The 26,078-nt window shown below is 44.6% G+C and overlaps 2 protein-coding genes across 6 annotated transcripts in view; one reads left to right on the top strand and one right to left on the bottom strand.

Annotated features, from left to right (window-relative positions):
* LOC123998279 (ribonuclease P protein subunit p38-like) overlaps positions 1–26,078 on the bottom strand; it is a 73,969-nt gene that overhangs the window by 43,438 nt on the left and 4,453 nt on the right. The window contains exon 2 of one of the 4 annotated variants that reach the window (XR_006832245.1): positions 1,907–2,115. The exons of the other annotated variants lie outside the window; for them this stretch is intronic. The gene's annotated coding sequence lies outside the window, so the exon portion shown is untranslated. Of the gene's footprint in view, positions 1–1,906; positions 2,116–26,078 lie in introns of those variants that run through there. 4 annotated transcript variants of the gene reach the window in all.
* LOC123998278 (zinc finger protein 37-like) lies at positions 4,579–17,525 on the top strand. Of its 2 annotated transcripts, none has more exons than XM_046303344.1 (4): positions 4,579–4,891; positions 10,140–10,401; positions 10,541–10,669; positions 16,012–17,525. In XM_046303344.1, the coding sequence occupies exons 1-4, from the start codon at positions 4,695–4,697 to the stop codon at positions 16,426–16,428; spliced, it is 1,005 nt and encodes a 334-aa protein (XP_046159300.1). In that variant the 5' UTR covers positions 4,579–4,694; the 3' UTR covers positions 16,429–17,525. The 2 variants fall into 2 exon arrangements, with proteins under 2 accessions (XP_046159300.1, XP_046159299.1); XM_046303343.1 differs by having other exon boundaries at positions 10,541–10,717.

Raw genomic sequence — 26,078 nt, 5'->3', positions numbered from 1 at the left:
TTGTTTTGAATGATGTACTGGGAGTGAATTTTAGAGCTGATGGTGTCTACTTGCATAGGCCTGCCTGTGTTTTATTTCAAAGCACATTTTGGCACAACGCTGTTGAGTTTTGGCGGCAGGAGAGAAATGAGACCATTCCGACAATCATCCTAAAATCTCATTAATGCGGTGGTGTTTTGTCTTACAGTAACGTTATGCTTTTATATTTGGTTATGTACAATCCCATAACTATGTGATCTTGCAGACATTGCTTAAGCTTTGATCTAACTTTATTAAACAAGCAGCATTCGCCACTCCGTTTAGCTAACGGAATTGCTGCAGATCCGATTCTTCTGGAACCCTCTTCCCGACAGCTAAAGGTCCCGAAGCTTCTGCACATGTGTGGGATTCTCTACTTGATGTACAGATTGTTCATGGTAGGGGCAGGCATGAGCTACTGACAAACGAAAGCAATTGCATTTTATCAATGGAAATTTGAATGCACTGAGATACCGTGATGAATAAAGCAGGTAGCCTAGTGGTTAGAGCGTTGGACTAGTAACTGAAAGGTTGCAAGATCGAATCCCTGAGCTGACGAGGTAAAAATCTGTCGTTCTGCCTCCGAAAATAAGAATTTGTTCTTAACTGACTTGTCCTTGAATACCCATGCCATAGGGGGTGGAAGGGAATAAGTAGGTATATGTGCTAGTGTAGTATATCCCTAATATATTAATCACACATGTATAGTAATCACTCATAGCCTAAGCAGAGTTTACTTGCAACCCTATAATTAAAACACATCCTGAGGCTTAGGGGACTTTTGCTCAAGACATACCTCTGCTTTAACACAGACACATTCTGTCCAGGTCAAAGCAGATTCTAACCGCAGAAGCAACTGTAGGACACCAAACTCATCTGTCTGACTGAGGCCATCATATGCATCCCTGTCAAAACAGGGAAACCCCCTAGCCTGAAGCGCCAACTGTCAGCCCAAGTTCCCCCTATCTCATGGCCTCTTGACACACAAATTGACACACATACATTACAGCGCACGAACGCACACACACACACCCCACACTCATTTCAACTGACATCCCTGGACACACAAACCCCTACTTGCGCCACTGTCAATTTCAGTTCCCCTTATCTCAATTGTCTTGACACACAGACACACCCCTTTCAACTGAGCAGGGGCCAGGATCAGACGACTTCAAGGAGCACCAATGGGGCACCGGCAAAGGGTCGGACAGGACCTGCCTCCAACCTTCACCAACCAGTCAGAAGACAGAACTACAAGAATCAACCTACGTCATTCTATGTTCAAATACCTTTGCACACTCTGTTTAGGCATCCTTTTCAGCGGACTCCTTCTGAGCCAAATGAGAGGATCCGTGCACGCTTTGTATCAGACATTTTTACCTTCAAATAAACTGCCTTGAATCATACCTTATCCACCTGGTCCAGCGTCTCAACTTGGGTCTCTCTCCTCTAGTAACTGTAGCATCACCTGACACTAGCCAAACAGGCCCTTAGGAGAGAGGTAGTGGATGTGGCAGTGCAAATGGGCAAGGCAGAGGCTAAGGGAATGATTTGGACAGTGGAACAGAGACGCTAAAGGCAGGCATCTATTCTAAGTAAATAGTCAGGGAGGAAGAGACAGGGGAGGCTATTTTTACAATGCTAGGACAGACTGCTGAATAAGTCATTACTATTTTATAGCCTTTATGTCACGTTTTTTCAAAATCGAACCCAGAAACAGACCAGGACAAGGAGAGTAGGAAGAAGGTGAGTATTTATTTACAAGTGAATGTGAATGGGTAGATATATCCAGGTGGCGTAGCGGGCAGCGGTGGTGAGTTGATGGGAGTAAATAGGTGGATCCAATGGGGTAGCGGAATCCTCCGACGACCAGGCGGGAATGGGGTAAATGATCCGGGTGAGTAACTGAAGACAGAACAAACGGAGGTAATTTAGAGGCAAGCAATACGTAAAAAACAACAAAACAAATTCTATCCAACTTGAGGCTGATGCTATGGCATAACATACTGTTCATCGCTAACGATCCGGCAGGGAATGGATGTCAGGTCCGGTTTTATGAAGAGGAGAGATGATGATCATGACCAGGTGTGCAGATAGCTGATGGGATACAGGTGCGGGTAATCAGAACTCTCAACTGGCTACATTGCCCGGCAACCAGACAGGGTGCGTTCCAGGACGCCGGAAAAAACACTCCAGGACAGAACACAGGCAAATAATAGACTCAGGAAAGGGGATTTGTGACACTTTATTTAACCAGGAAAAGCCCATTGAGACCCAGAGTCTCTTTTTTTTCAAGGGAGACCTGGCCAAGAAGGCAGCAACAATCTATACATTACAGAATTAAAACATACAATTCAACAACATGATCCAGCCCCAAAAAAGCATTTGCAATATTAGGAAGGTGTCTGTGACGCCCACATGTAGCCATAGCTAAATCTCCCTATCCTTTGCACTTTAACATTCATTTGCACCAGACATTTAGTGTCCAATCAAATAATGACCACATGGTTTTCATTTCAAATATCAAAGATACACCTTTATTGAATTGTTGCATACACTAATTCTAAGTGCACACCCGTAGATGTATATTTGTAGCATCTTAATCTAATAATTATTGATGCGTTTTACCATTTGAGATTTTGCAGCCAGTTTCTGGTGCCTTATTTGCAGCATTGTGGCCAGCTTGTTAGCCGGCCTGCTGCTAATTGGACCCTCGTATTATCCTGAAATAGAGGGGTGTCGATTAACATATCATTTTAACTGGATTTCTCCAGTTTAACATGATATGCTAGCGTTTTCTATTTAAAATGCATATATTTAAAACAAATTACGTTAATGATATTTATGCTTAAAATCATGTTTCTGCAAAAAATGTTGGGAATAGATCCTTGATTTTGTTAATGTGTATCTTTGTAGCCTCCCTACCTCATATTTGGAACTGGCCATTCTCTTTTATATTCTGTGTGCTCAACTAACTCTTGGAGTTTCAAGTGTCAAATAAATCAGGAAATTGGACGTCATTGTGGCTGTGGAAGAAAAGGTTCTGGGCCTGAAAGACAGAAGAAGTACGGCCCTCCGAGGCTCTATGAGCCTGTGTAGGGATCACATTTTGACTGATTTTAACAGAAGAAATAGTGTTAATTTAGTTTTTGGTAGTTAGTATGAATATTTTCATCCAAAACGTTTTGGGGGGATACTTTACTACCCCGCACAGTAAGTGGCGGCAATACACCTTATAGGTTAGACTACAGCCACCCAAGTCATAGACTGTTCTCTCTGTTTCCACATCGCAAGCTGTGCTGGTGCATGAAGTCTGACACCAACAGGCTCCTGAATAGCTTCTATCCCCAAGCCATAAGACTGCTAAATAGCTAACTAAATGGCTAAGAGGCTGAGTTGACTCTTGTATTTGATTTCTGCACACTCAGAGGGCCCTACACACTCACTCACACACACACACACACACACACACACACACACACACACACACACACACACACACACACACACACACACACACACACACACACACACACACACACACAATATGCATATACATTTATACTGACTACTCACACCCGCTCACATACAATCATATGTGCTGCTGCGACTGTTTCTTATATCCTGATGCCTTGTCACCTTAACCCCTATACACATCTACCTATCACTACAATGTCCCTGCACATTGTAAATATGGTACTGGAACTTGCTTACTTGGTCCTTCTGTAGCTCAGTTGGTAGAGCATGGCGCTTGTAACGCCAGGTTAGTGGGTTCGATTCCCGGGATCACCCATACGTAGAATGTATGCACACATGACTGTAAGTCGCTTTGGATAAAAGCGTCTGCTAAATGGCATATATTATATATATTATTATTTATTATTTTTTCGTGTTCTTATTTCTCATGTTTTTGTTCTACCTTGTTATATTCAGTATTACATTTGTTATTGACTACTGCATTGTTGGGGTTAGAGCTTGCAAGAAAGACATTTCATTGTGCATGTGACATTGAAACTAGTCTGCCAATAAACCTTGAAGAAGAAGTTGGTTCTGCTGTGTAGACCTCAGTTATACATGTATCTATGTTTGAGTTGTAAGAACACTTTTACTTTCATTCATTTACAGACCTTTTAAGTAGTTTTTATGCACTATGGTTTTTGTCTTCTCTTTGTAAACAATTTCAAGTTTGGGAAAATAAACACCCTAATATTTGCACCCTACTCAGTTGTCTCCCATTGCCTGCTTGGTCAATACAGAATCCATCAGGAAGGTGGAAGTACTGCAGGTATTTTGAAACTATCATTTTCACTCCCTCCGTTTTGGGACACTAATGTAAATGTAGGAGGCGCGTGTGAACTCACAAATGGAGGGGCGAGGGAAGGGGGTAATTTTGGATTCAGACAGTGTCCCAAGAGAAACAGGGCTGGCAGGTACGATTTAGTTCCTTACTGTCTCTGGCCCACACTCCAGCACAGTAGGCGGCGGTAATGCGCTGTTTGGATGCCAATCTTCCTTAAACCCTACTGAAGAAAGGGGGCCCGGGAATACGTAAATATTAGGTCATTTCCGTGGTGTAAACAATGGTAGAGCGCTGAGATTTGTAAAGAAAGCCAACGTTACACCATACCCTAGTACATTCGATTTAGTTTTAAATAGTGCCTCTATTGCGCCCAATCATGGCCAATAATAATATAATCTTTACACCCTTTTTACCACTGAAGAAGAAACCCGATCGAGATTCTGAGTGGAGAAAATTAAAGGACAAATCCAGAAATCGGATTAATATCGGAGAAGCTTTTACCAGATGGAGGAACCTCAAGGAGGAGAAATCTATGCCTACAGATGCCGAAGTTGCTTTGTTTTTGCTTGACAGGTAATTCGTGTTTTTTCCCCCTGCAGTCTACCAGTTTATCAGGGTTGCCAGGTCCACATAAAATTTCCAAACCCAATGACTACTCAAAACCCCGCTCACAAGGCCAGAAAACGAAATAAAAAAATGTACGAGAGGTGAAAGTGGGACACTTCTTGCATTTTCCGTCTTTCGACATCTATCCAACATATAAACCCAACACATGATACATTTCTGAAATCCTCAAGATGCTTCTAAAATCACACACACGTTTTCTTTGTTGATATATTAACAGGATGCATGACACACCCATTTTGTCTACACAGAGTCAAATAAAAATGTTTCTCGCATTTGATAGCCTGGACAGCAGTTTAGATAAACTGCGACACCATTATTATTATGGTCCTAATTGTACCCCAATGACAACATTTTGTGTGATTATGAAACAAGTGTAGATTCCAGAAATACATCATGTGTCTGGCTATTAGCCCATTGGGGTACAATTAGGACCATAAAAATGGTGTCCTAGTTTCCAAAATGCAAAAAGTGTCCCACTCTATCTGAATACACTCAATTAACAATACTACTACAATGGTTTTTACAGGAGTTAGTACTACAATAACCAGAGCCCTACCTAACCAGTACAGGAGGTCCATAATGTAAACTTGATATCTTTCCTCCATTGGAAAAGGCTATAAGACTGTCCCACTTTAGCTACTCCATGCTGTCCCACTTTAGCTACTCCATGCTGTCCCACTTTAGCTACTCCACGCTGTCCCACTAGCTACTCCATGCTGTCCCACTTTAGATACTCCATGCTGTCCCACTTTAGCTACTCCATACGGTCCCACTTTAGCTACTCCATGCTGTTCCACTTTAGCTACTCCATACGGTCCCATTTTAGCTACTCCATGCTGTCCTACTTTAGCTAGCTATGGTTGGTAAAGCGGGACAATAACAAAAGACTGAATTACAAAATCGAAACATAATATTTGCAACTTCTTTATGAATTTTCATGCAGTACTGCATAATATGCACATTTAAATCAACATTTGACACAGTGCGATATTTTGCAATTTTATAACATCAAAACAGAAAGAAAGCTATGTCGCTGTGTTTTGCAGGGTGAGCTTCCTGTTTGAAGCTTGCTCTGCCCCCCTCTGATGTCACACCAATAAAGTGATGTGATTTTTATCGTGTAGTTTCTCTGCAAGGGCATAACAATAGTTTAGATTTTCTCATGTCAGACCAAGAAATAAATGCGTAAGGATTAAGCTGTGCCAGTTTATATGTTCCACTCTTTCCGAATTCACCCTTTAGGCTAAACGCCAGTCATGCTTGACAAGTATAATGTAGGATAATTAACGTCTAAAGGCTTGATTCTGTTGACATACTCGAGGCACAGTTCGGTCAGATCAAATGGTCACAAGCTGAGAGAAAGGCTAGTACCTGTTGTGCACATTTGCGCATAGCCTACATAGCCTACTGCTGTGGGCGCATTGCTGCGCGTAACATGTGAAGAAATATGTTTAGCAACATTTTCAGATAAATGTTCTGATCGGTTGCTTTAGCCTCATTGCTTAATAAATATATATATATATATACAGTAGTTGTATGAATTAATATATATATTTTATGTACAGTAGATGTATGAATATTGGATCTATTGTCCCAGAACCAGGCGTGGACCTAGCCTCAGCGCAGAGGGGGCGGGCGCTTTCAAGGGGTCTTTTTAACCAAATCATAAAAGTATATCAGCTATCATAAACACAAATTGGCCATCATCACATAGAGCCATGCAAGCCTACTTTCAATAAAACATACAGATAGTGTCACTTTGCCAGACACCAAAAAAAAAGTGTCAGTCTGCGGTGAATCGCAATACAATGTTTCAGCACCAAGTTCAGCACACGTCGCTCTACAAAGCACAGTGGTCGGGAGAGCTCCGCAGGTGGTCAACACCATGGACAGCACACTTCGCTCTACAAAGCGCAGTGGTCGGGAGAGCTCCGCAGGCGGTCAGCACCATGGACAGCACACTTCGCTCTACAAAGCGCAGTGGTCGGGAGAGCTCCGCAGGTGGTCAGCACCATGGACAACACACGTCGCTCTACAAAGCGCAGTGGTCGGGAGAGCTCCGCAGGTGGTCAGCACCAAGGACAGCAGCACCAAAGCGGCGAGTCATCAAAATCATTCATCGCAACGCATGAAGCTCTCGTTTAGCAGACATAGGCCTACATTCAAAGATAAAGTAGACACATCGTAAGCAACACGAGGCAGACAGTGTCACACACGCACACGGCCTGCATATAGGTGTCAAGAGTTGATGAGCAAGAGGGCAAGAGGGCAAGAGGGCATGTAATAACATGTCAACTGCTTTCATCGTAACCAAAGACCAATCAAAAAGGATGTTTCACTCACCAGGTTGTCACTGCTCAGCCAAAATATCCATGTTGTAGTCTGATGTCATCTAGTCCATTTTGTTAAATTCCATTATCATGCGTTCAATAGAACTAAATAATAATCCCAACACTTGAACAAACTATTTACAAATCAGGGTCCCGTTTTTAAAACGTCATCCTCCTCTCCTTCATGTTGGTACATTTGCCAATCAAGTTGTCAGTGTCTACAGTGCCTTGCATTATTCCACATTTTGTCTGAATTAAATATATATCACGGTAATAATAACCCTGAATTCAAAATGGATTAAATATATATTTCCCTCACCCATCTACACACAATACCCCACAATCAAAGTGAAAACATGTTTTATTATTTTTTTGCAAAAAAAAAAAAAAGAATTACAGAAATATATAATTTGCATACCCCTGAGACAATACTTTATAGAAGCACCTTTGGCAGTGATTACAGCTGTGAGTCTTTCTGGGTAAGTTTAAGAGCTTTCCACACCTTTTATTGTGCAACATTTGCTCACTATTATTTTCAAACCTCTTCAAGCTCTGTCAAATTGATTGATCATTGCTTAGACAACCATTTTCAGGTCTTGCCATAGATGTTCAAGTAGATTTAAGTCAACTGTAATTCGGTCACTCAGGAACATTCACTGTCTTCTTGGTAAGCAACCCCAGTGTAGATTTTGCCTTGTGTTTTAGGTTATTGTCCTGCTCAAAGGTGATTTCATCTCCCAGTTTCTGGTGGAAAGCAGACTGAACCACGTTTTCCCTCTAGGATTTTGCTGTGGACACTATTCCGTTTCTTTTTTTATCATGAAAAACTCCCCAGTCCTTAATGATTACAAGCATACCCATAACATGATGCAGCCACCACTATACTTGAATATATGGAATGTTTGTAGTATTTGCCCCAAACATAACTTTGTATACAAGACAAAAAGTTAATTGCTTTGCCACATTTGTTGTAGTATTCCTTTACTGCCTTTTTGCAAACAGGATGCATGTTTTGGAATATTCTTTATTCTGTACAGGCTTCCTTCCTTCCACTCTGTCAATTAGGTTAGTTTTGTGGAGTAACTACAATGTTGTTGATCCATCCTCAGTTAATAACTTTACCATGCTCAAAGGGATATTCATTGTAATTTGTAAACATTTCGAAAACATAATTCCTCTTTGACATTATGGAGAATTGTGTGTAGGCCATCTAAATTTAATCAATTTTACATTCAGGCTGTAACACAACAAAATGTGGAAAACTCAAGGTGTGTGAATACTTTCTTAATCACTATGTCCCACTCAGTATAAAGCAATGCGAGATTGGATAGTCTGGCCTTATTCATGTATGCACGCAAATATCGCTTGATGATTTTCACAGGCGGCAGAAACTTTGCTTGGCACTGCTGATGGCACTGGCACTACCGATGGCACTGGCACTGCTGATGGCACTGGCACTACCGATGGCACTGGCACTGCTGATGGCACTGGCACTACCGATGGCACTGGCACTGCTGATGGCACTGGCACTACCGATGGCACTGGCACTGCTGATGGCACTGGCACTACCGATGGCACTGGCACTGCTGATGGCACTGGCACTACCGATGGCACTGGCACTGCTGATGGCACTGGCACTGCTGATGGCACTGACACTGCTGATGGCACTGGCACTGCTGATGGCACTGGCACTGCTGATGGCACTGACACTGCTGATGGCACTGGCACTGCTGATGGCACTGACACTGCTGATGGCACTGACACTGCTGATGGCACTGACACTGCTGATGGCACTGGCACTGCTGATGGCACTGGCACTACCGATGGCACTGGCACTGCTGATGGCACTGACACTGCTGATGGCACTGGCACTGCTGATGGCACTGACACTGCTGATGGCACTGGCACTGCTGATGGCACTGACACTGCTGATGGCACTGACACTGCTGATGGCACTGACACTGCTGATGGCACTGGCACTGCTGATGGCACTGACACTGCTGATGGCACTGGCACTGCTGATGGCACTGGCACTGCTGATGGCACTGACACTGCTGATGGCACTGACACTGCTGATGGCACTGACACTGCTGATGGCACTGACACTGCTGATGGGAAGGATGTACGTCTTCTTTAGTAAACTGTTCCAAAACACCAACATTAATTTAAACTCAAATGTGCTCATCTTTGAGAGCAAGTCATCAGCTGGTGTAGTATAGTTATGGGGATTTATTCAGAGCAGAGTTCAAGGATTGCATGCAGGCTCTGTATAATCACTTCTGTAGCCTGTTTCCTGGAGGCCCACCTTGTGGCCAGTAGACTCTTCAGCTTGAAAACAGCGAGAGATCCAGCTGCATGTTTTCCTGTTCCTTCTTCAGTATTTTAAACCTTGGAAGGCTAGTAGTCAGAAAGCAGTACAGGGTCTCCAGTGCACCCCAAAATAATTTAGCTCTACACAAGGAACAATGAGCATCCATTAGAAATAAATGTATGGTGTGTGCGAAGTAGTGCACGTACACATCCTTATTCGAACAGTTTCTTAGGCTTCCGTGTCTACAGTGTCTCATGGGGGACAAACATCATTAACCAAACGTAGAATCGGTCAGGAAACACAACTCCAACACTGAAATCTTGTTTTTTTAATAAGCAGCAGAAAAATAACCAATCTGTGTTCAGTGGAGGTGCCAAATAGGCATTTTTATTTAGACCTTTTTTGGAAGTACATACCGACCAATAAGGGGACTCTTATTGAAATGTTTCATCAACGCATGTTCCTAGAAGATACAATTGCTAATGAGTATGAATTGGCAAGAGCCGATAGTGGCAGGAAATCAACCGCTTTTTTATTAATTTCTTTGACCCAGGTTAGCTGCCCCCCCTCCACAACCTGCTGCCCCCCCTCCCTCCCCAGAAGATATCATCGTGAAAATCGACTGCCTGCTGCAGCTGTTTCAGCGGTGTGAGCAGTGCAGGCGTGAGAGTGTGATCCAGACACAGGGAGACAGGACATGCCTCTCTGTGACCCAACACTGCCAGAGCTGCAACCACCTCAGGACATGGGAAAGCAACGCATCTACTGTCCAGACAATGCGCAAAGGAAATGGGGACGAGCCACAGAATATTCAGGTGGGTATTTAAGGATTAACAGTTGATATTGTGAGGTAACTAACTTCAGTTGTTTGTATTCTGTGGTATCTCTAGTTATTTATTTTTTTAATACAGAACTGTCACTCCAATAATACTGGTGTTTTCCTTCGCTAAGTAGGTTGACATGCAGGTGGCCCTGCCATCTGAGGACACAGATGGAGCCTTGCCGTCTGAGAACCGAGATGGGGACATGCCATCGGAGGACAGAGATGAGGCTCTGGATCTGACTGGCTCTTTGGAGATGGAGGTGACTGTAGACCAGCCACCAAGACCAGGAGGAAGTGGCATGTCCCTGGTGAGGGGCAAAAATGAGGGGAACAAAGGAACAGAGGAGAGAAAGAAAGTGACTAAGGTGGTGTTGGACAGTGAGATTGACTGTGCACGAAGCCAGGAGGACAATGGCCTGTCCTCACAGGAGAATGAGGAAGGAGAGGAGAGAAAGGGAAAGTTCCTAGATGGTGAACAACAGGAGAATGGTGCTGAGCAGCAAGCCTCTATTGAGGTGACAATATACTCTATAGAGCCTGAGGACTCTGAAAGCCCAACCTCTCAGATAGACAAAGGAGAGAAGACTGAGGTCGCTGCAGATGGGTATGAGGGGGAGGGTGATATGTGTGTGTGTATAACTTTTTCATTATATTTCATTATATCACAACGGTTTGATTTGTCTTATCTTAGCAATTTCTTCTCAGCTAGCTACATAGCCGTCTTTGTATCAAAAGATAATTGCGTAATTATCGTATTTCGCCGTCCTAACGTAGTCTTCACTAGTCTTCACTAGCCAGCTAGCTAACGTCCACTGATTAGCTGCACTGGAGAAACTGTTACACTCAACTGAACGACTTGATTAGTTTAGTGTCAGCTAGCTACATAGCTGTCTTTGCTGTCTTCGTATCATCGTATCATCGTATCCAAGATAATTGTGTTGTTTAGGTTTAGAGTGTGTAGTCTTAGAGTGATTATCTTAATTTACCGAGGTTAGCTAGCCAGCTATTTGTCGTCCTTAACGTAGGTGACTCTGCTAGCTAGCCAACAGCTAGCCAACGCTAGCCAACGTCTTCTGTATAGAACTCAACTACCCGGTCGCATTCACAGGTTGTATCACATTTTCACTTCATTTTCATTACAGTACAACGGTTTGATTTGTTTGATCGTAGCTAGCTACTTAGCTAGCTACATAGCCGTCTTTGTATCAAAGATAATTGTGTAGTCTAGAGCGATTTTCTAGGTTCGCTAGCCATCTATTGTCGTTCTTTTAACGCAACGTAACGTAAACAACACTGCTAGCTAGCCTGCTAGCCCCCGAATAGCAACACTGCAGAAACTATTACACTCAACGGAACGACTTGATTAGTGTAGTGTCAACAACGCACCCACTGCCAGCTGGCCTACTTCAGCAGTACTGTATCATTTTAATCATTTTAGTCAATAAGATTCTTGCTACGTAGCTTAACTTTCTGAACATTCGAGACGTGTAGTCCACTTGTCATTCCAATCTCCTTTGCATTAGCGTAGCCTCTTCTGTAGCCTGTCAACTATGTGTCGGTTTATCCCTGTTCTCTCCTCTCTGCACAGACCATACAAACGCTCCTCACCGCGTGGCCGCGGCCACCCTACTCTGGTGGTCCCAGCGCGCACGACCCACGTGGAGTTCCAGGTCTCCGGTAGCCTCTGGAACTGCCAATCTGCGGTCAACAAGGCAGAGTTCATCTCAGCCCATGCCTCCCTCCAGTCCCTCGACTTCTTGGCCCTGACGGAAACATGGATCACCACAGACAACACTGCTACTCCTACTGCTCTCTCTTCGTCCGCCCACGTGTTCTCGCACACCCCGAGAGCGTCTGGTCAGCGGGGTGGTGGCACCGGGATCCTCATCTCTCCCAAGTGGTCATTCTCTCTTTCTCCCCTTACCCATCTGTCTATCGCCTCCTTTGAATTCCATGCTGTCACAGTCACTAGCCCTTTCAAGCTTAACATCCTTATCATTTATCGCCCTCCAGGTTCCCTCGGAGAGTTCATCAATGAGCTTGATGCCTTGATAAGCTCCTTTCCTGAGGACGGCTCACCTCTCACAGTTCTGGGCGACTTTAACCTCCCCACGTCTACCTTTGACTCTTTCCTCTCTGCCTCCTTCTTTCCACTCCTCTCCTCTTTTGACCTCACCCTCTCACCTTCCCCCTACTCACAAGGCAGGCAATACGCTCGACCTCATCTTTACTAGATGCTGTTCTTCCACTAACCTCATTGCAACTCCCCTCCAAGTCTCCGACCACTGCCTTGTATCCTTTTCCCTCTCGCTCTCATCCAACACCTCCCACACTGCCCCTACTCGGATGGTATCGCGCCGTCCCAACCTTCGCTCTCTCTCCCCCGCTACTCTCTCCTCTTCCATCCTATCATCTCTTCCCTCCGCTCAAACCTTCTCCCACCTATCTCCTGATTCTGCCTCCTCAACCCTCCTCTCCTCCCTCTCTGCATCCCTTGACTCTCTATGTCCCCTATCCTCCAGGCCGGCTCGGTCCTCCCCTCCCGCTCCGTGGCTCGATGACTCATTGCGAGCTCACAGAACAGGGCTCCGGGCAGCCGAGCGGAAATGGAGGAAAACTCGCCTCCCTGCGGACCTGGCATCCTTTCACTCCCTCCTCTCTACATTTTCCTCCTCTGTCTCTGCTGCTAAAGCCACTTTCTACCACGCTAAATTCCAAGCTTCTGCCTCTAACCCTAGGAAGCTCTTTGCCACCTTCTCCTCCCTCCTGAATCCTCCGCCCCCTCCCCCCCCTCCTCCCTCTCTGCAGATGACTTCGTCAACCATTTTGAAAAGAAGGTCGACGACATCCGATCCTCGTTTGCTAAGTCAAACGACACCGCTGGTTCTGCTCACACTGCCCTACCCTATGCTCTGACCTCTTTCTCCCCTCTCTCTCCAGATGAAATCTCGCGTCTTGTGACGGCCGGCCGCCCAACAACCTGCCCGCTTGACCCTATCCCCTCCTCTCTTCTCCAGACCATTTCCGGAGACCTTCTCCCTTACCTCACCTCGCTCATCAACTCATCCCTGACCGTTGGCTACGTCCCTTCCGTCTTCAAGAGAGCGAGAGTTGCACCCCTTCTGAAAAAACCTACACTCGATCCCTCCGATGTCAACAATTACAGACCAGTATCCCTTCTTTCTTTTCTCTCCAAAACTCTTGAACGTGCCGTCCTTGGCCAGCTCTCCCGCTATCTCTCTCTGAATGACCTTCTTGATCCAAATCAGTCAGGTTTCAAGACTAGTCATTCAACTGAGACTGCTCTCCTCTGTATCACGGAGGCGCTCCGCACTGCTAAAGCTAACTCTCTCTCCTCTGCTCTCATCCTTCTAGATCTATCGGCTGCCTTCGATACTGTGAACCATCAGATCCTCCTCTCCACCCTCTCCGAGTTGGGCATCTCCGGCGCGGCCCACGCTTGGATTGCGTCCTACCTGACAGGTCGTTCCTACCAGGTGGCGTGGCGAGAATCTGTCTCCTCACCACGCGCTCTCACCACTGGTGTCCCCCAGGGCTCTGTTCTTGGCCCTCTCCTATTCTCGCTATACACCAAGTCACTTGGCTCTGTCATAACCTCACATGGTCTCTCTTATCATTGCTATGCAGACGACACACAATTAATCTTCTCCTTTCCCCTTCTGATGACCAGGTGGCGAATCGCATCTCTGCATGTCTGGCAGACATATCAGTGTGGATGACGGATCACCACCTCAAGCTGAACCTCGGCAAGACGGAGCTGCTCTTCCTCCCGGGGAAGGACTGCCCGTTCCATGATCTCGCCATCACGGTTGACAACTCCACTGTGTCCTCCTCCCAGAGCGCCAAGAACCTTGGTGTGATCCTGGACAACACCCTGTCGTTCTCAACTAACATCAAGGCGGTGGCCCGTTCCTGTAGGTTCATGCTCTACAACATCCGCAGAGTGCCCTGCCTCACACAGGAAGCGGCGCAGGTCCTAATCCAGGCACTTGTCATCTCCCCGTCTGGATTACTGCAACTCGCTGTTGGCTGGGCTCCCTGCCTGTGCCATTAAACCCCTTCAACTCATCCAGAACGCCGCAGCCCGTCTGGTGTTCAACCTTCCCAAGTTCTCTCACGTCACCCCGCTCCTCCGTTCTCTCCACTGGCTTCCAGTTGAAGCTCGCATCCGCTACAAGACCATGGTGCTTGCCTACGGAGCTGTGAGGGGAACGGCACCTCAGTACCTCCAGGCTCTGATCAGGCCCTACACCCAAACAAGGGCACTGCGTTCATCCACCTCTGGCCTGCTCGCCTCCCTACCACTGAGGAAGTACAGCTCCCGCTCAGCCCAGTCAAAACTGTTCGCTGCCCTGGCCCCCCAATGGTGGAACAAACTCCCTCACGACGCCAGGACAGCGGAGTCAATCACCACCTTCCGGAGACACCTGAAACCCCACCTCTTTAAGGAATACCTAGGATAGGTTAAGTAATCCCTCTCACCCCACCCCCCCTAAGTTTTAGATGCACTATTGTTAAGTGACTGTCCCACTGGATGTCATAAGGTGAATGCACCAATTTGTAAGTCGCTCTGGATAAGAGCGTCTGCTAAATGACTTAAATGTAAATATGTAAATGTAGATGAGGAAGATAGACGGACAGAGAGTGACTCTGAATTTGACCCCGAAGCTGAGGAAGAGGGACTGAGAGAGAGTGACTCTGAATTTGACCCAGAAGAGGAGAAACCAACGAGTAGTAGAGGGAGAGGGAGAGGCAGGGGAAGGGGTAGGGGGAAAGGGAGACTCAGAGGAAGGCAATTGCAGCAGGCTGCAGGAGAGACTGGTTTGGATGAGTCTGCTGAAGACTCTGATGGATCACCTTCATCATCACCCCAGAGAGACCAGCAGGACCAGGAGTCGTTCAGCGGTGCCGCTGGAGAACCGGACTCCGGGGACCTTGTCAGCATCCGGCAGAAATTCAAATACTCTAAAAAACACCACATGGTCCTCTGTCCTGAATGTGGCGTCCTGTACACCACCAGGCTGAAACACCATAAGTGTGAACACAAGTTCATGGTCCGCTGTCCAGACTGTGGGCAAGGTTGTGCGAGTGAACTGGGCCTCAAGCAGCACCGAAGGCTACACCGTCAGGACCTTAAGTTTCCCTGTAAGTTCTGCCTCCAATCCTTCAGGACGCGGCCAGACAAGCTGACCCACGAGAAGACCCACAGATTCAAAAGATTAAAAGGTCACAGATGCTACAGCTGCTCAGAGTGCCCACTGAGCTTTGACAACATCCTCATACGGAATCGCCATCTCAGAGAGCACGAGTCCAAGAGACACATCTGTCACACATGTTACAAGGAATTCAACAAGGGTCACCTCCTGGAGAGGCACGCACTGTCCCACAGTGACGACAAGCCCTTCAAGTGCCAGGTCTGGAGGGAGGGGCCGGGTTTCAATTACATTCAACTGAAGTGTCAGTTTCAATTACTTATTTTGAAGAGGGCTATTTACTGTAAATAAAATAAAAACGTTAAATTTTTACTTAAATCCAAAGTATTGTATTTACATGGTCCATGTTGCCCTTCCCTGTGTGTCAGGTGTGCCAGCGTGCCTTTGCCCAGCTCAGCCAGCTGAAGTCCCACCTGCGCGTCCACACTGGGGAGAGGCCCTTCCAATGCCAGCGCTGCGACAAGAGCTTCAACCACAACGTCAGCCTCAAGAACCACGTCAGACGCTACCACAGCCCAGACTCAGGGCTGGACCCTGATGGAGGCACAGAAGTTGAGGAACAGGGGGGGAGGAGGGAAACCGATGGCAGGACTGGGCAGGAGGGAGGGGAGGTGAGATCGAGGAAGCCTCGGCAGCAGGTAGAGCTTACCTTTATGACTGAGTGGGAGATGTGGGCAGGAGGAGAGAGAGCAAAGAGAGTGGAGGAGAAACCGAGGAAGAGGAAACACCAGTGCAATGATGATCCTGTATTCATTAGTGCACACTGTAGCAAAACATTTTTGTAACCGAAAATGAAAACAAGTGTTTGTTATTGGACAAGTTCAGGTACTGCCTCTCCATTTTGGCCCGTTTGCTTCCGATTTGTTCTTAGTGAATTACTTTTTTAAAAATTGAACCTTTATTTAACTAGGCAAGTCAGTTAAGAACAAATTCTTATTTACAATGACGGCCTACCCCAGCCAAACCCTAACGACACTGTGGGAATCCCAATCATGGCCGGTTGTGATACAGCCTGGAATCGAACCAGGGTCTGTAGTGATGCCTCTAGCACTGAGATGCAGTGCCTTAGACCGTTGCTTCACTCGTGAGTCCCAAGACTAAGAGCAGGAAACATCTCCTGGCACTAGAACTTGTTATCCTCATGTTCTGTCTTTGAACTTATAACTTTTTTGGATTCCCAGAACCTGATTGAAGAATCTAAAATATATTTAGATTTGTTCAACTCTATTTTGGTTACTGCATGATTCCATATGTGTTATTTAATAGTTTTGATGTCTACACTATTCTACAATGTAGAAAATAGTGCAAATAAAGAAAAACCCTTGAATTAGTAGTTGTGTCCCAACTTTTAAATGGTAGTGTACAGTATCAGTCAGAAGTTTGGACTCACCTACACAGTTATGGTTCAACACATTGCACATTAAATGTGTAATGTTGCCCTAAAATTATTATTCTGTACTCTATATGGTGTCATGATCACCACTGATCACACCTAGTTTGTGTGATGTTTCATATATGTTAATAGCAGGTAATGCACCAGGATCTAGTTTTGAATGCACCAGTATCAGATTTTTCAACCCAGGTACTAGCAACATATGGGCCTCGAAAGTACTCCGCCCCAGCTTAACACTTTAATCATTATTAAATATCATATTCCATTAATGTAAAGCTAAAAATATATATAAGAAGTCTCAGTCGGAGTTAGATAACCATGGAAGAATGAATAAGCAAAGTTGGGTAAAGTATAAAAAGATCATCATTTAACACATGCACAGTGTCTTTTCTGGGCCTTGGCAGTCAGATTAATGGGGAAATGTGACGAGCAGTGCTACATACAGTGGGGCAAAAAAGTATTTAGTCAGCCACCAATTGTGCAAGTTCACCCACTTAAAAAGATGAGAGGCCTGTAATTTTCATCATATGTACACTTCAACTATGAGAGACAAAATGTGAGAAAAAAAAATCAAAAAAATCACATTGTATTTATTTGCAAATTATGGTGGAAAATAAGTATTTGGTCAATAACAAAAGTTTCTCAATACTTTGTTATATACCCTTTGTTGGCAATGACAGAGGTCAAACGCTTTCTGTAAGTCTTCACAAGGTTTCCACACACTGTTGCTGGTATTTTGGCCCATTCCTCCATGCAGATCTCCTCTAGAGCAGTGATGTTTTGGGGCTGTTGCTGGGCAACACAGACTTTCAACTCCCACGAAGATTTTGGGGTTGAGATCTGGAGACTGGCTAGGCCACTCCAGGACTTTGGGATCATTGTCATGGTGAAAGATCCAGCCACATTTCATCTTCAATGCCCTTACTGATGGAAGGAGGTTTTCACTCAAAATCTCACGATACATGGCCCCATTCATTCTTTCCTTTACACGGATCAGTCTTCCTGGTCCCTTTGCAGAAAAACAGCCCCAAAGCATGATGTTTCCACCCCCATGCTTCACAGTAGATATGGTGTTCTTTGGATGCAACTCAGCATTCTTTGTCCTCCAAACACAACGAGATGAGTTTTTACCAAAAAGTTATATTTTGGTTTCATCTGACCATATGACATTCTCCCAATCTTCATTCTCCCAATTCATTAACAATCCTACAATGTGATTTTCTGGATTTTTTTCTAATTTTGTCTGTCATAGTTCAAGTATACCTATGAGGAAAATTACAGGCCTCTCATATTTTTAAGTGGGAGAACTTGCACAATTGGTGGCTGACTAAATACTTTTTTGCCCCACTGTAAGATATATTGATGACGTTCTGTTATTCCTTAAAGACCCAGGCTCAAGTGTACCTAGATTGATGGATGTTTTACAAACATTTGGAACATATTCAGGGTATGTGCTTTTTAACGTACACGAGACCCAAGCCCTAGTATATAATTATACCCCACAGGAAGAGCTGAAGAGTAGGTACAACTTCACCTGGACCTCTTCATCCATTAAATATCTGGGAGCAAATTCACCAAAAGATACACCCAAACTTTATTGCAAGAATTACGATCACATCAACAAGAAAATATATGACCTAGACAGGTGGATTCAGTTCTCTTAGATCTTAGTAGTAGAATTTAAACAATCAAAATGAACATCCTGCCGAGGTTACTGTATTTGTTCCAATCACTGCCCATAGAAATCCCACCTAAACAGTTTAGGGATAAATGGATATCAAGGTTTATCTGGAACAGTAAGAGACCAAGAACTAGATATACAACATTACAGTTACCAAAAAACTGGGGGTATGGCCTTACCAAACCTAAAAGATTATTATGTGTCAGCCCAATTGAGACCTCTGGTGTGTTGGTGCAATTCAGAATACGAATCCAAATGGAAAGACATTGAGACTACTCTGACAGAGACACCCATACAGTCAGTACTGGGAAATAAGGACATGGAGACTACTCTGACAGAGATACCCATACAGTCAGTACTGGGAAATAAGGACATGGAGACTACTCTGACAGAGATACCCATACAGTCAGTACTGGGAAATAAGGACATGGAGACTACTCTGACAGAGATACCCATACAGTCAGTACTGGGAAATAAGGACATGGAGACTACTCTGACAGAGATACCCATACAGTCAGTACTGGGAAATAAGGACATGGAGACTACTCTGACAGAGATACCCATACAGTCAGTACTGGGAAATAAGGACACTAGACTACTCTGACAGAGATACCCATACAGTCAGTACTGGGAAATAAGGACATGGAGACTACTCTGACAGAGATACCCATACAGTCAGTACTGGGAAATAAGGACATGGAGACTACTCTGACAGAGATACCCATACAGTCAGTACTGGGAAATAAGGACATGGAGACTACTCTGACAGAGATACCCATACAGTCAGTACTGGGAAATAAGGACATGGAGACTACTCTGACAGAGACACCCATACAGTCAGTACTGGGAAATAAGGACATGGAGACTACTCTGACAGAGACACCCATACAGTCAGTACTGGGAAATAAGGACATGGTAAAATAAATATACAATAGACAAAATCAGTGGATTCATTTCTCTCTGAAGACATGGTTTAGGGTAGTTAAGCAAAATCATTTAGACAGAGAGATCAAACTGCTGAGTTGGCCCGCATACGACCCCAGCTTCATCCCTGCAACTCAGGACAGCAGATTTAAACAATGGCGCAGAAAGGCATCACATCATTCAGTACAATTATAAGGAATGGGAACCTAGATAACTTCCAGGACCTAAGTAAAAAACATGGCTTGGATAAACAAGATTTTTACAGATACCTACAAGTTCGACACCATTTCTTAAGGGAGATAAAAGTGACTGACCCTCGAGCACCTCCAAAATGAATTCAAGTATTCACTAACTCATACAACTTGGGGAGTAACAAAAAAACGATTTCAAATCTCTACTTGGGTATTCAATCCTCAAAGAAACATTCTACAAACTATATTAAAAATAAATGGGAGGAGGAACTTAAACATTGAAGTAACTGATGAAACATGGTTGAACATATTAGAGACTCAACAAAGCTCCACCAACTCAAGGTCATGGAGAGAATTCTGTTGGAGGAATGTTATACGTTTCTTCATAACACCTAAACTGAAATCAAAACAGACTGGCTCACTACACCCTTGTTGGAGAGAATGCGGTCTATTGAGGGTGGACCAATCTCACATCTTTTGGACTTGTCCTGCAATCAAAACATACTGGGGAGAAATATGATCTAACATTGGAAAAATTATGTGATTTGACATAGAACAAACATTAATTTCTTTGTACTTGGGTGAAATACCTGATAACTTACATAATAGAGAAAAGTACCTCTTGAAGGTCCTACTGGCAGCCAGTAAAAAGGCTTTCACTAGGAAATGGCTACAAAAAGACCCTCCCACAGTGACACAATGGATAGACATTGTAGAAGAAATACACCACATGGAGCCTAAGACCTTTGCTTTAAGAACTCAACAGGAGAGAGGTCAAGAATACTGGGAAAAATGGGTTTCGTACTTGGAAAAGATCTAATTCAAAGATGTCAATGTAACTAATATGATGATATGATGATGAAGGTATGAAGTGCACTGTAACTGCCAGATATTTGATTTTGTAAAAGAAAATGTGACTTTATTTGTATTCTCTTTGTCTTCCTACAATAAAAACAAAGTATAAAAAAAATTAAATACAGTGTACACATCGTTAATGTTGTAAATGACTATTGTAGCTGGAAACGGTTGATAATCCAAGTTTATCCTTTTAAAAGACTTGTTGATCATTAGAAAACCCTTTTCGCAATTCTGTTAGCACAGCTGAAAACTGTTGTCCTAACTAAAGAAGGAATAAAACTGGCCTTCTTTAAAACCCCAAACAGCAAGCAATGCAGATGTAGAAGCACAGTGGCTAGGAAAAACTCCCTAGAAAGGCAGGAACCTGGGAAGAAACCTAGAGAGGAACCAGGCTCTGAGGGGTGGCCATTCCTCTTCTGGCTGTGCCGGGTGGAGATTATAACAGTACATGGCCAAGATGTTCAAATGTTCATAGATGACCAGCAAGGTCAAATAATAATCACAGTGGTTGCAGAGAGTGCAACAGGTCAACACCTCAGGAGTAAATGTCAGTTGGCTTTTCATAGCCGATCGAGTTAGCCGATCCGTCTCTCACATTTGAAGTGTACCTATGATAAAAATTACAGACCTCTACATGCTTTGTAAGTAGGAAAACCTGCAAAATCGGCAGTGTATCAAATACTTGTTCTCCCCACTGTATTTATATGAGCAGTAAAAGACAATGTAGTATCAGTAGACAAAACATGAACCTGAACTAATAAGTTACTGTTCTCTCTTTTCAGCTATGCGACAGCCTCAAAAATTATACTCATGTGTAAAGGTCCGCAGCGAATCACAGCCAGCCACCAGAGAGAAGCAAATGTAACCATAGGACATGTGACAGAGTTGATGGACACCTTATGTTCATCAATGGACAGAAAGTTCCACAGAATGGAATATAATCACGTGCTATCAGAAACCACTGCACTTCACCCCAGGTTTAAGATGACATAGCCAAGATGGCATAGCAGTTCAGACGTCTTTTGTCCTTGTCCTGTATATATATATATATATATATATATATATATATATACACACAACTTTTTTCACATACATTTTATTTTTATTTTCCATCAACTCATCTTCAAAACACTCTCCTGCAACCCGCCTCACCAATTTATATTTATAAAAAAGTATTATTTACCTCAAATCTGTAATCCTCCAAGAAGCTAGTCAGAACTCCAAGAAGCCAGCCAGAAACTAGCCAGAAGCTAGCCAGGAGCTAGCCAGATGCTAGCCCAGAAGCGAATCCAGAAGCTAGTTCAGAAGCTAGTTAGCTTCTTTACCGGCAAATCATTAGTATTCAGCTAACCACGGTTTGTGGTCATCAGCTATCCTTTAGCTCGAAAATCTATCACCAGTTTTGTACGGCGCAGCGCGGCTCGGAACAGAACATACCGGACCAATTTTTCTCTCCATGTCCCTGGATTTCAACTGCTCTCTGGACATTCATACCCGGATCTCACAGCTAGCTAGCTGCGATCCGTGTGACTATCGGCTTTCGTCGATTCCGGAGCAAACATCAATTATTCCGGAGCTAGCCAGCTCCATCAATCACTCCTGGGCTGCAGTCACCTATCCGGACCCGTTTTACTGCCTACGCGGAGCCCCACCGGGCCTTCACAACTGGACTGCCGACGTTATCTACCCAAAGGAGATCCGGCTGGCTCCTCCGTCGCGACGTTACCTGAACGCCCATCTGCGGCCTGCTAACCGTTAGCTGTCTTACCGGCTGCTATCTGAATAGACAATCGGACAATTTATTTATTTTTATTATTATTATTATGTTTCTTCTTGGGCCTCTATAACTATATCTATTGTTTTTATTTTTGTTGTTGTTGTGTGATTTGGATTAATCCCCTCTACCACACGGAACCCCACTAATCTACTGACGGAACGCAAGAGGTGGCTAACAACAGACCTCCATCTTATGCTAGCTTGCTACCGATGGCCTGGCTAGCTGTCTAAATCGTTGTGACCCCCAACCAACCTCTCCACTCACTGGACCCTTTTGATCACTCGACTAAGCATGCCTCTCCTTAATGTCAATATGTCTTGTCCATTGCTGTTCTGGTTAGTGTTTATTGGCTTATTTCACTGTAGAGCCTCTAGTCCTGCCCAATATACCTTATCCAACCTATTAGTTCCACCACCCACACATGCAATGACATCTCCTGGTTTCAATTATGTTTCTAGAGACAATATCTCTCTCTTCATCACTCAATACCTAGGTTTAGCTCCACTGTATTCACATCCTACCATACCTTTGTCTGTACATTATACCTTGATGCTATTTTATCGCCCCCAGAAACCTCCTTTTACTCTCTGTTCCAGACGTTCTAGATGACCAATTCTTATTGCTTTTAGCCGCACCCTTATTCTACTCCTCCTATGTTCCTCTGGCGATGTAGAGGTGAATCCAGGCCCTGCAGTGCCTAGCTCCACTCCTATTCCCCAGGCGCTCTCTTTTGACAACGTCTGTAACCGTAATAGCCTTGGTTTCATGCATGTTAACATTAGAAGCCTCCTCCCTAAGTTTGTTCTATTCACTGCTTTAGCACACTCTGCCAACCCGGATGTTCTAGCTGTGTCTGAATCCTGGCTTAGGAAGACCACCAAAAATTCCGAAATTTTAATTCCAAACTACAACATTTTCAGACAAGATAGAACTGCCAAAGGGGGCGGTGTTGCAATCTACTGCAAATATAGCCTGCAGAGTTCTGTCCTACTATCCAGGTCTGTACCCAAACAATTTGAACTTCTACTTTTAAAAATCCACCTCTAAAAACAAGTCTCTCACCGTTGTCACCTGCTATAGACCACCCTCTGCCCCCAGCTGTGCTCTGGACACCATTTGTGAACTGATTGCCCCCCATCTATCTTCAGAGCTCGTGCTGCTAGGCGACCTAAACTGGAACATGCTTAACACCCCAGCCATCCTAGAATCTAAACTTGATGCCCTCAATCATACACAAAATATCAATGAACCTACCAGGTTCCTCCCCAAAGCCTTAAACACGGGAACCCTCATAGATATCATCCTAACCAACTTCCCCTCTAAATACACCTCTGCTGTCTTCAACCAAGATCTCAGCGATCACTGCCTCATTGCCTGCATCCGTAATGGGTCAGCGGTCAAACGACCTCCACTCATCACTGTAAAACGCTCCCTGAAACACTTCAGCGAGCAGGCCTTTCTAATCGACCTGGCCAGGGTATCCTGGAAGGATATTGATCTCATCCCGTCAGTAGAGGATGCCTGGATATTTAAAAAAATGCCTTCCTAACCATCTTAAATAAACATGCCCCATTCAAGAAACTTAGAACCAGGAACAGATATAGCCCTTGGTTCTCCCCAGACCTGACTGCCCTTAACCAACACAAAAACATCCTATGGCGTTCTGCATTAGCATCGAACAGCCCCCTGTAAAGTCCATGGAGAATAAGAACACCTCCTCCCAGCTGCCCACTGCACTGAAGATAGGAAACACTGTCACCACTGATAAATCCACCATAATTGAGAATTTCAATAAGCATTTTTCTACGGCTGGCCATGCTTTCCACCTGGCTACTCCTACCCCGGTCAACAGCACTGCACCCCCAACAGCAACTCGCCCAAGCCTTCCCCATTTCTTCTTCTCCCAAATCCATTCAGCTGATGTTCTGAAAGAGCTGCAAAATCTGGACCCCTACAAATCAGCCGGGCTAGACAATCTGGACCCTTTCTTTCTAAAATTATCTGCCGAAATTGTTGCCACCCCTATTACTAGCCTGTTCAACCTCTCTTTCGTGTCGTCTGAGATTCCCAAAGATTGGAAAGCAGCTGCGGTCATCCCCCTCTTCAAAGGGGGGGGACACTCTTGACCCAAACTCCTACAGACCTATATCTATCCTACCATGCCTTTCTAAGGTCTTCGAAAGCCAAGTCAACAAACAGATTACCGACCATTTCGAATCTCACCATACCTTCTCTGCTATGCAATCTGGTTTCAGAGCTGGTCATGGGTGCACCTCAGCCACGATCAAGGTCCTAAATGATATCTTAACCGCCATCGATAAGAAACATTACTGTGCAGCCGTATTCATTGATCTGGCCAAGGCTTTCGACTCTGTCAATCACCACATTCTCATCGGCAGACTCGACAGCCTTGGTTTCTCAAATGATTGCCTCGCCTGGTTCACCAACTACTTCTCTGATAGAGTTCAGTGTGTCAAATTGGAGGGTCTGCTGTCCGGACCTCTGGCAGTCTCTATGGGGGTGCCACATGGTTCAATTCTTGGACCGACTCTCTTCTCTGTATACATCAATGAGGTCGCTCTTGCTGCTGGTGAGTCTCTGATCCACCTCTACACAGACGACACCATTCTGTATATTTCCGGCCCTTCTTTGGACACTGTGTTAACAACCCTCCAGGCAAGCTTCAATGCCATACAACTCTCCTTCCGTGGCCTCCAATTGCTCTTAAATACAAGTGAAACTAAATGCATGCTCTTCAACCGATCGCTACCTGCACCTACCCGCCTGTCCAACATCACTACTCTGGACGGCTCTGACTTAGAATACATGGACAACTACAAATACTTAGGTGTCTGGTTAGACTATAAATTCTCCTTCCAGACCCATATCAAACATCTCCAATCCAAAGTTAAATCTAGAATTGGCTTCCTATTTCGCAACAAAGCATCCTTCACGCATGCTGCCAAACATACCCTTGTAAAACTGACCATCCTACCAATCCTCGACTTTGGCGATGTCATTTACAAAATAGCCTCCAATACCCTACTCAACAAATTGGATGCAGTCTATCACAGTGCAATCCGTTTTGTCACCAAAGCCCCATATACTACCCACCATTGCGACCTGTACGCTGTCGTTGGCTGGCCTTCGCTTCATACTCGTCGCCAAACCCACTGGCTCCATGTCATCTACAAGACCCTGCTGGGTAAAGTCCCCCCTTATCTCAGCTCGCTGGTCACCATAGCATCTCCCACCTGTAGCACACGCTCCAGCAGGTATATCTCTCTAGTCACCCCCAAAACCAATTCTTTCCAGTTCTCTGCTGCCAATGACTGGAACGAACTACAAACATCTCTGAAACTGGAAACACTTATCTCCCTCACTAGCTTTAAGCACCAACTGTCAGGGCAGCTCACAGATTACTGCACCTGTACATAGCCCACCTATAATTTAGCCCAAACAACTACCTCTTTCCCAACTGTATTTAATTAATTAATTAATTTTGCTCCTTTGCACCCCATTATTTTTATTTCTATTTTGCACATTCTTCCATTGCAAAACTACCATTCCAGTGTTTTACTTGCTATATTGTATTTACTTTGCCACCATGG

The sequence above is a fragment of the Oncorhynchus gorbuscha genome, linkage group LG15 (genome assembly GCF_021184085.1).
Source record: "Oncorhynchus gorbuscha isolate QuinsamMale2020 ecotype Even-year linkage group LG15, OgorEven_v1.0, whole genome shotgun sequence".
NCBI lineage: Eukaryota > Metazoa > Chordata > Actinopteri > Salmoniformes > Salmonidae > Oncorhynchus > Oncorhynchus gorbuscha.
The sequence above is the reverse complement of the archived record's forward strand: the minus strand, read 5'-3'. Positions and strand labels throughout refer to the sequence as shown.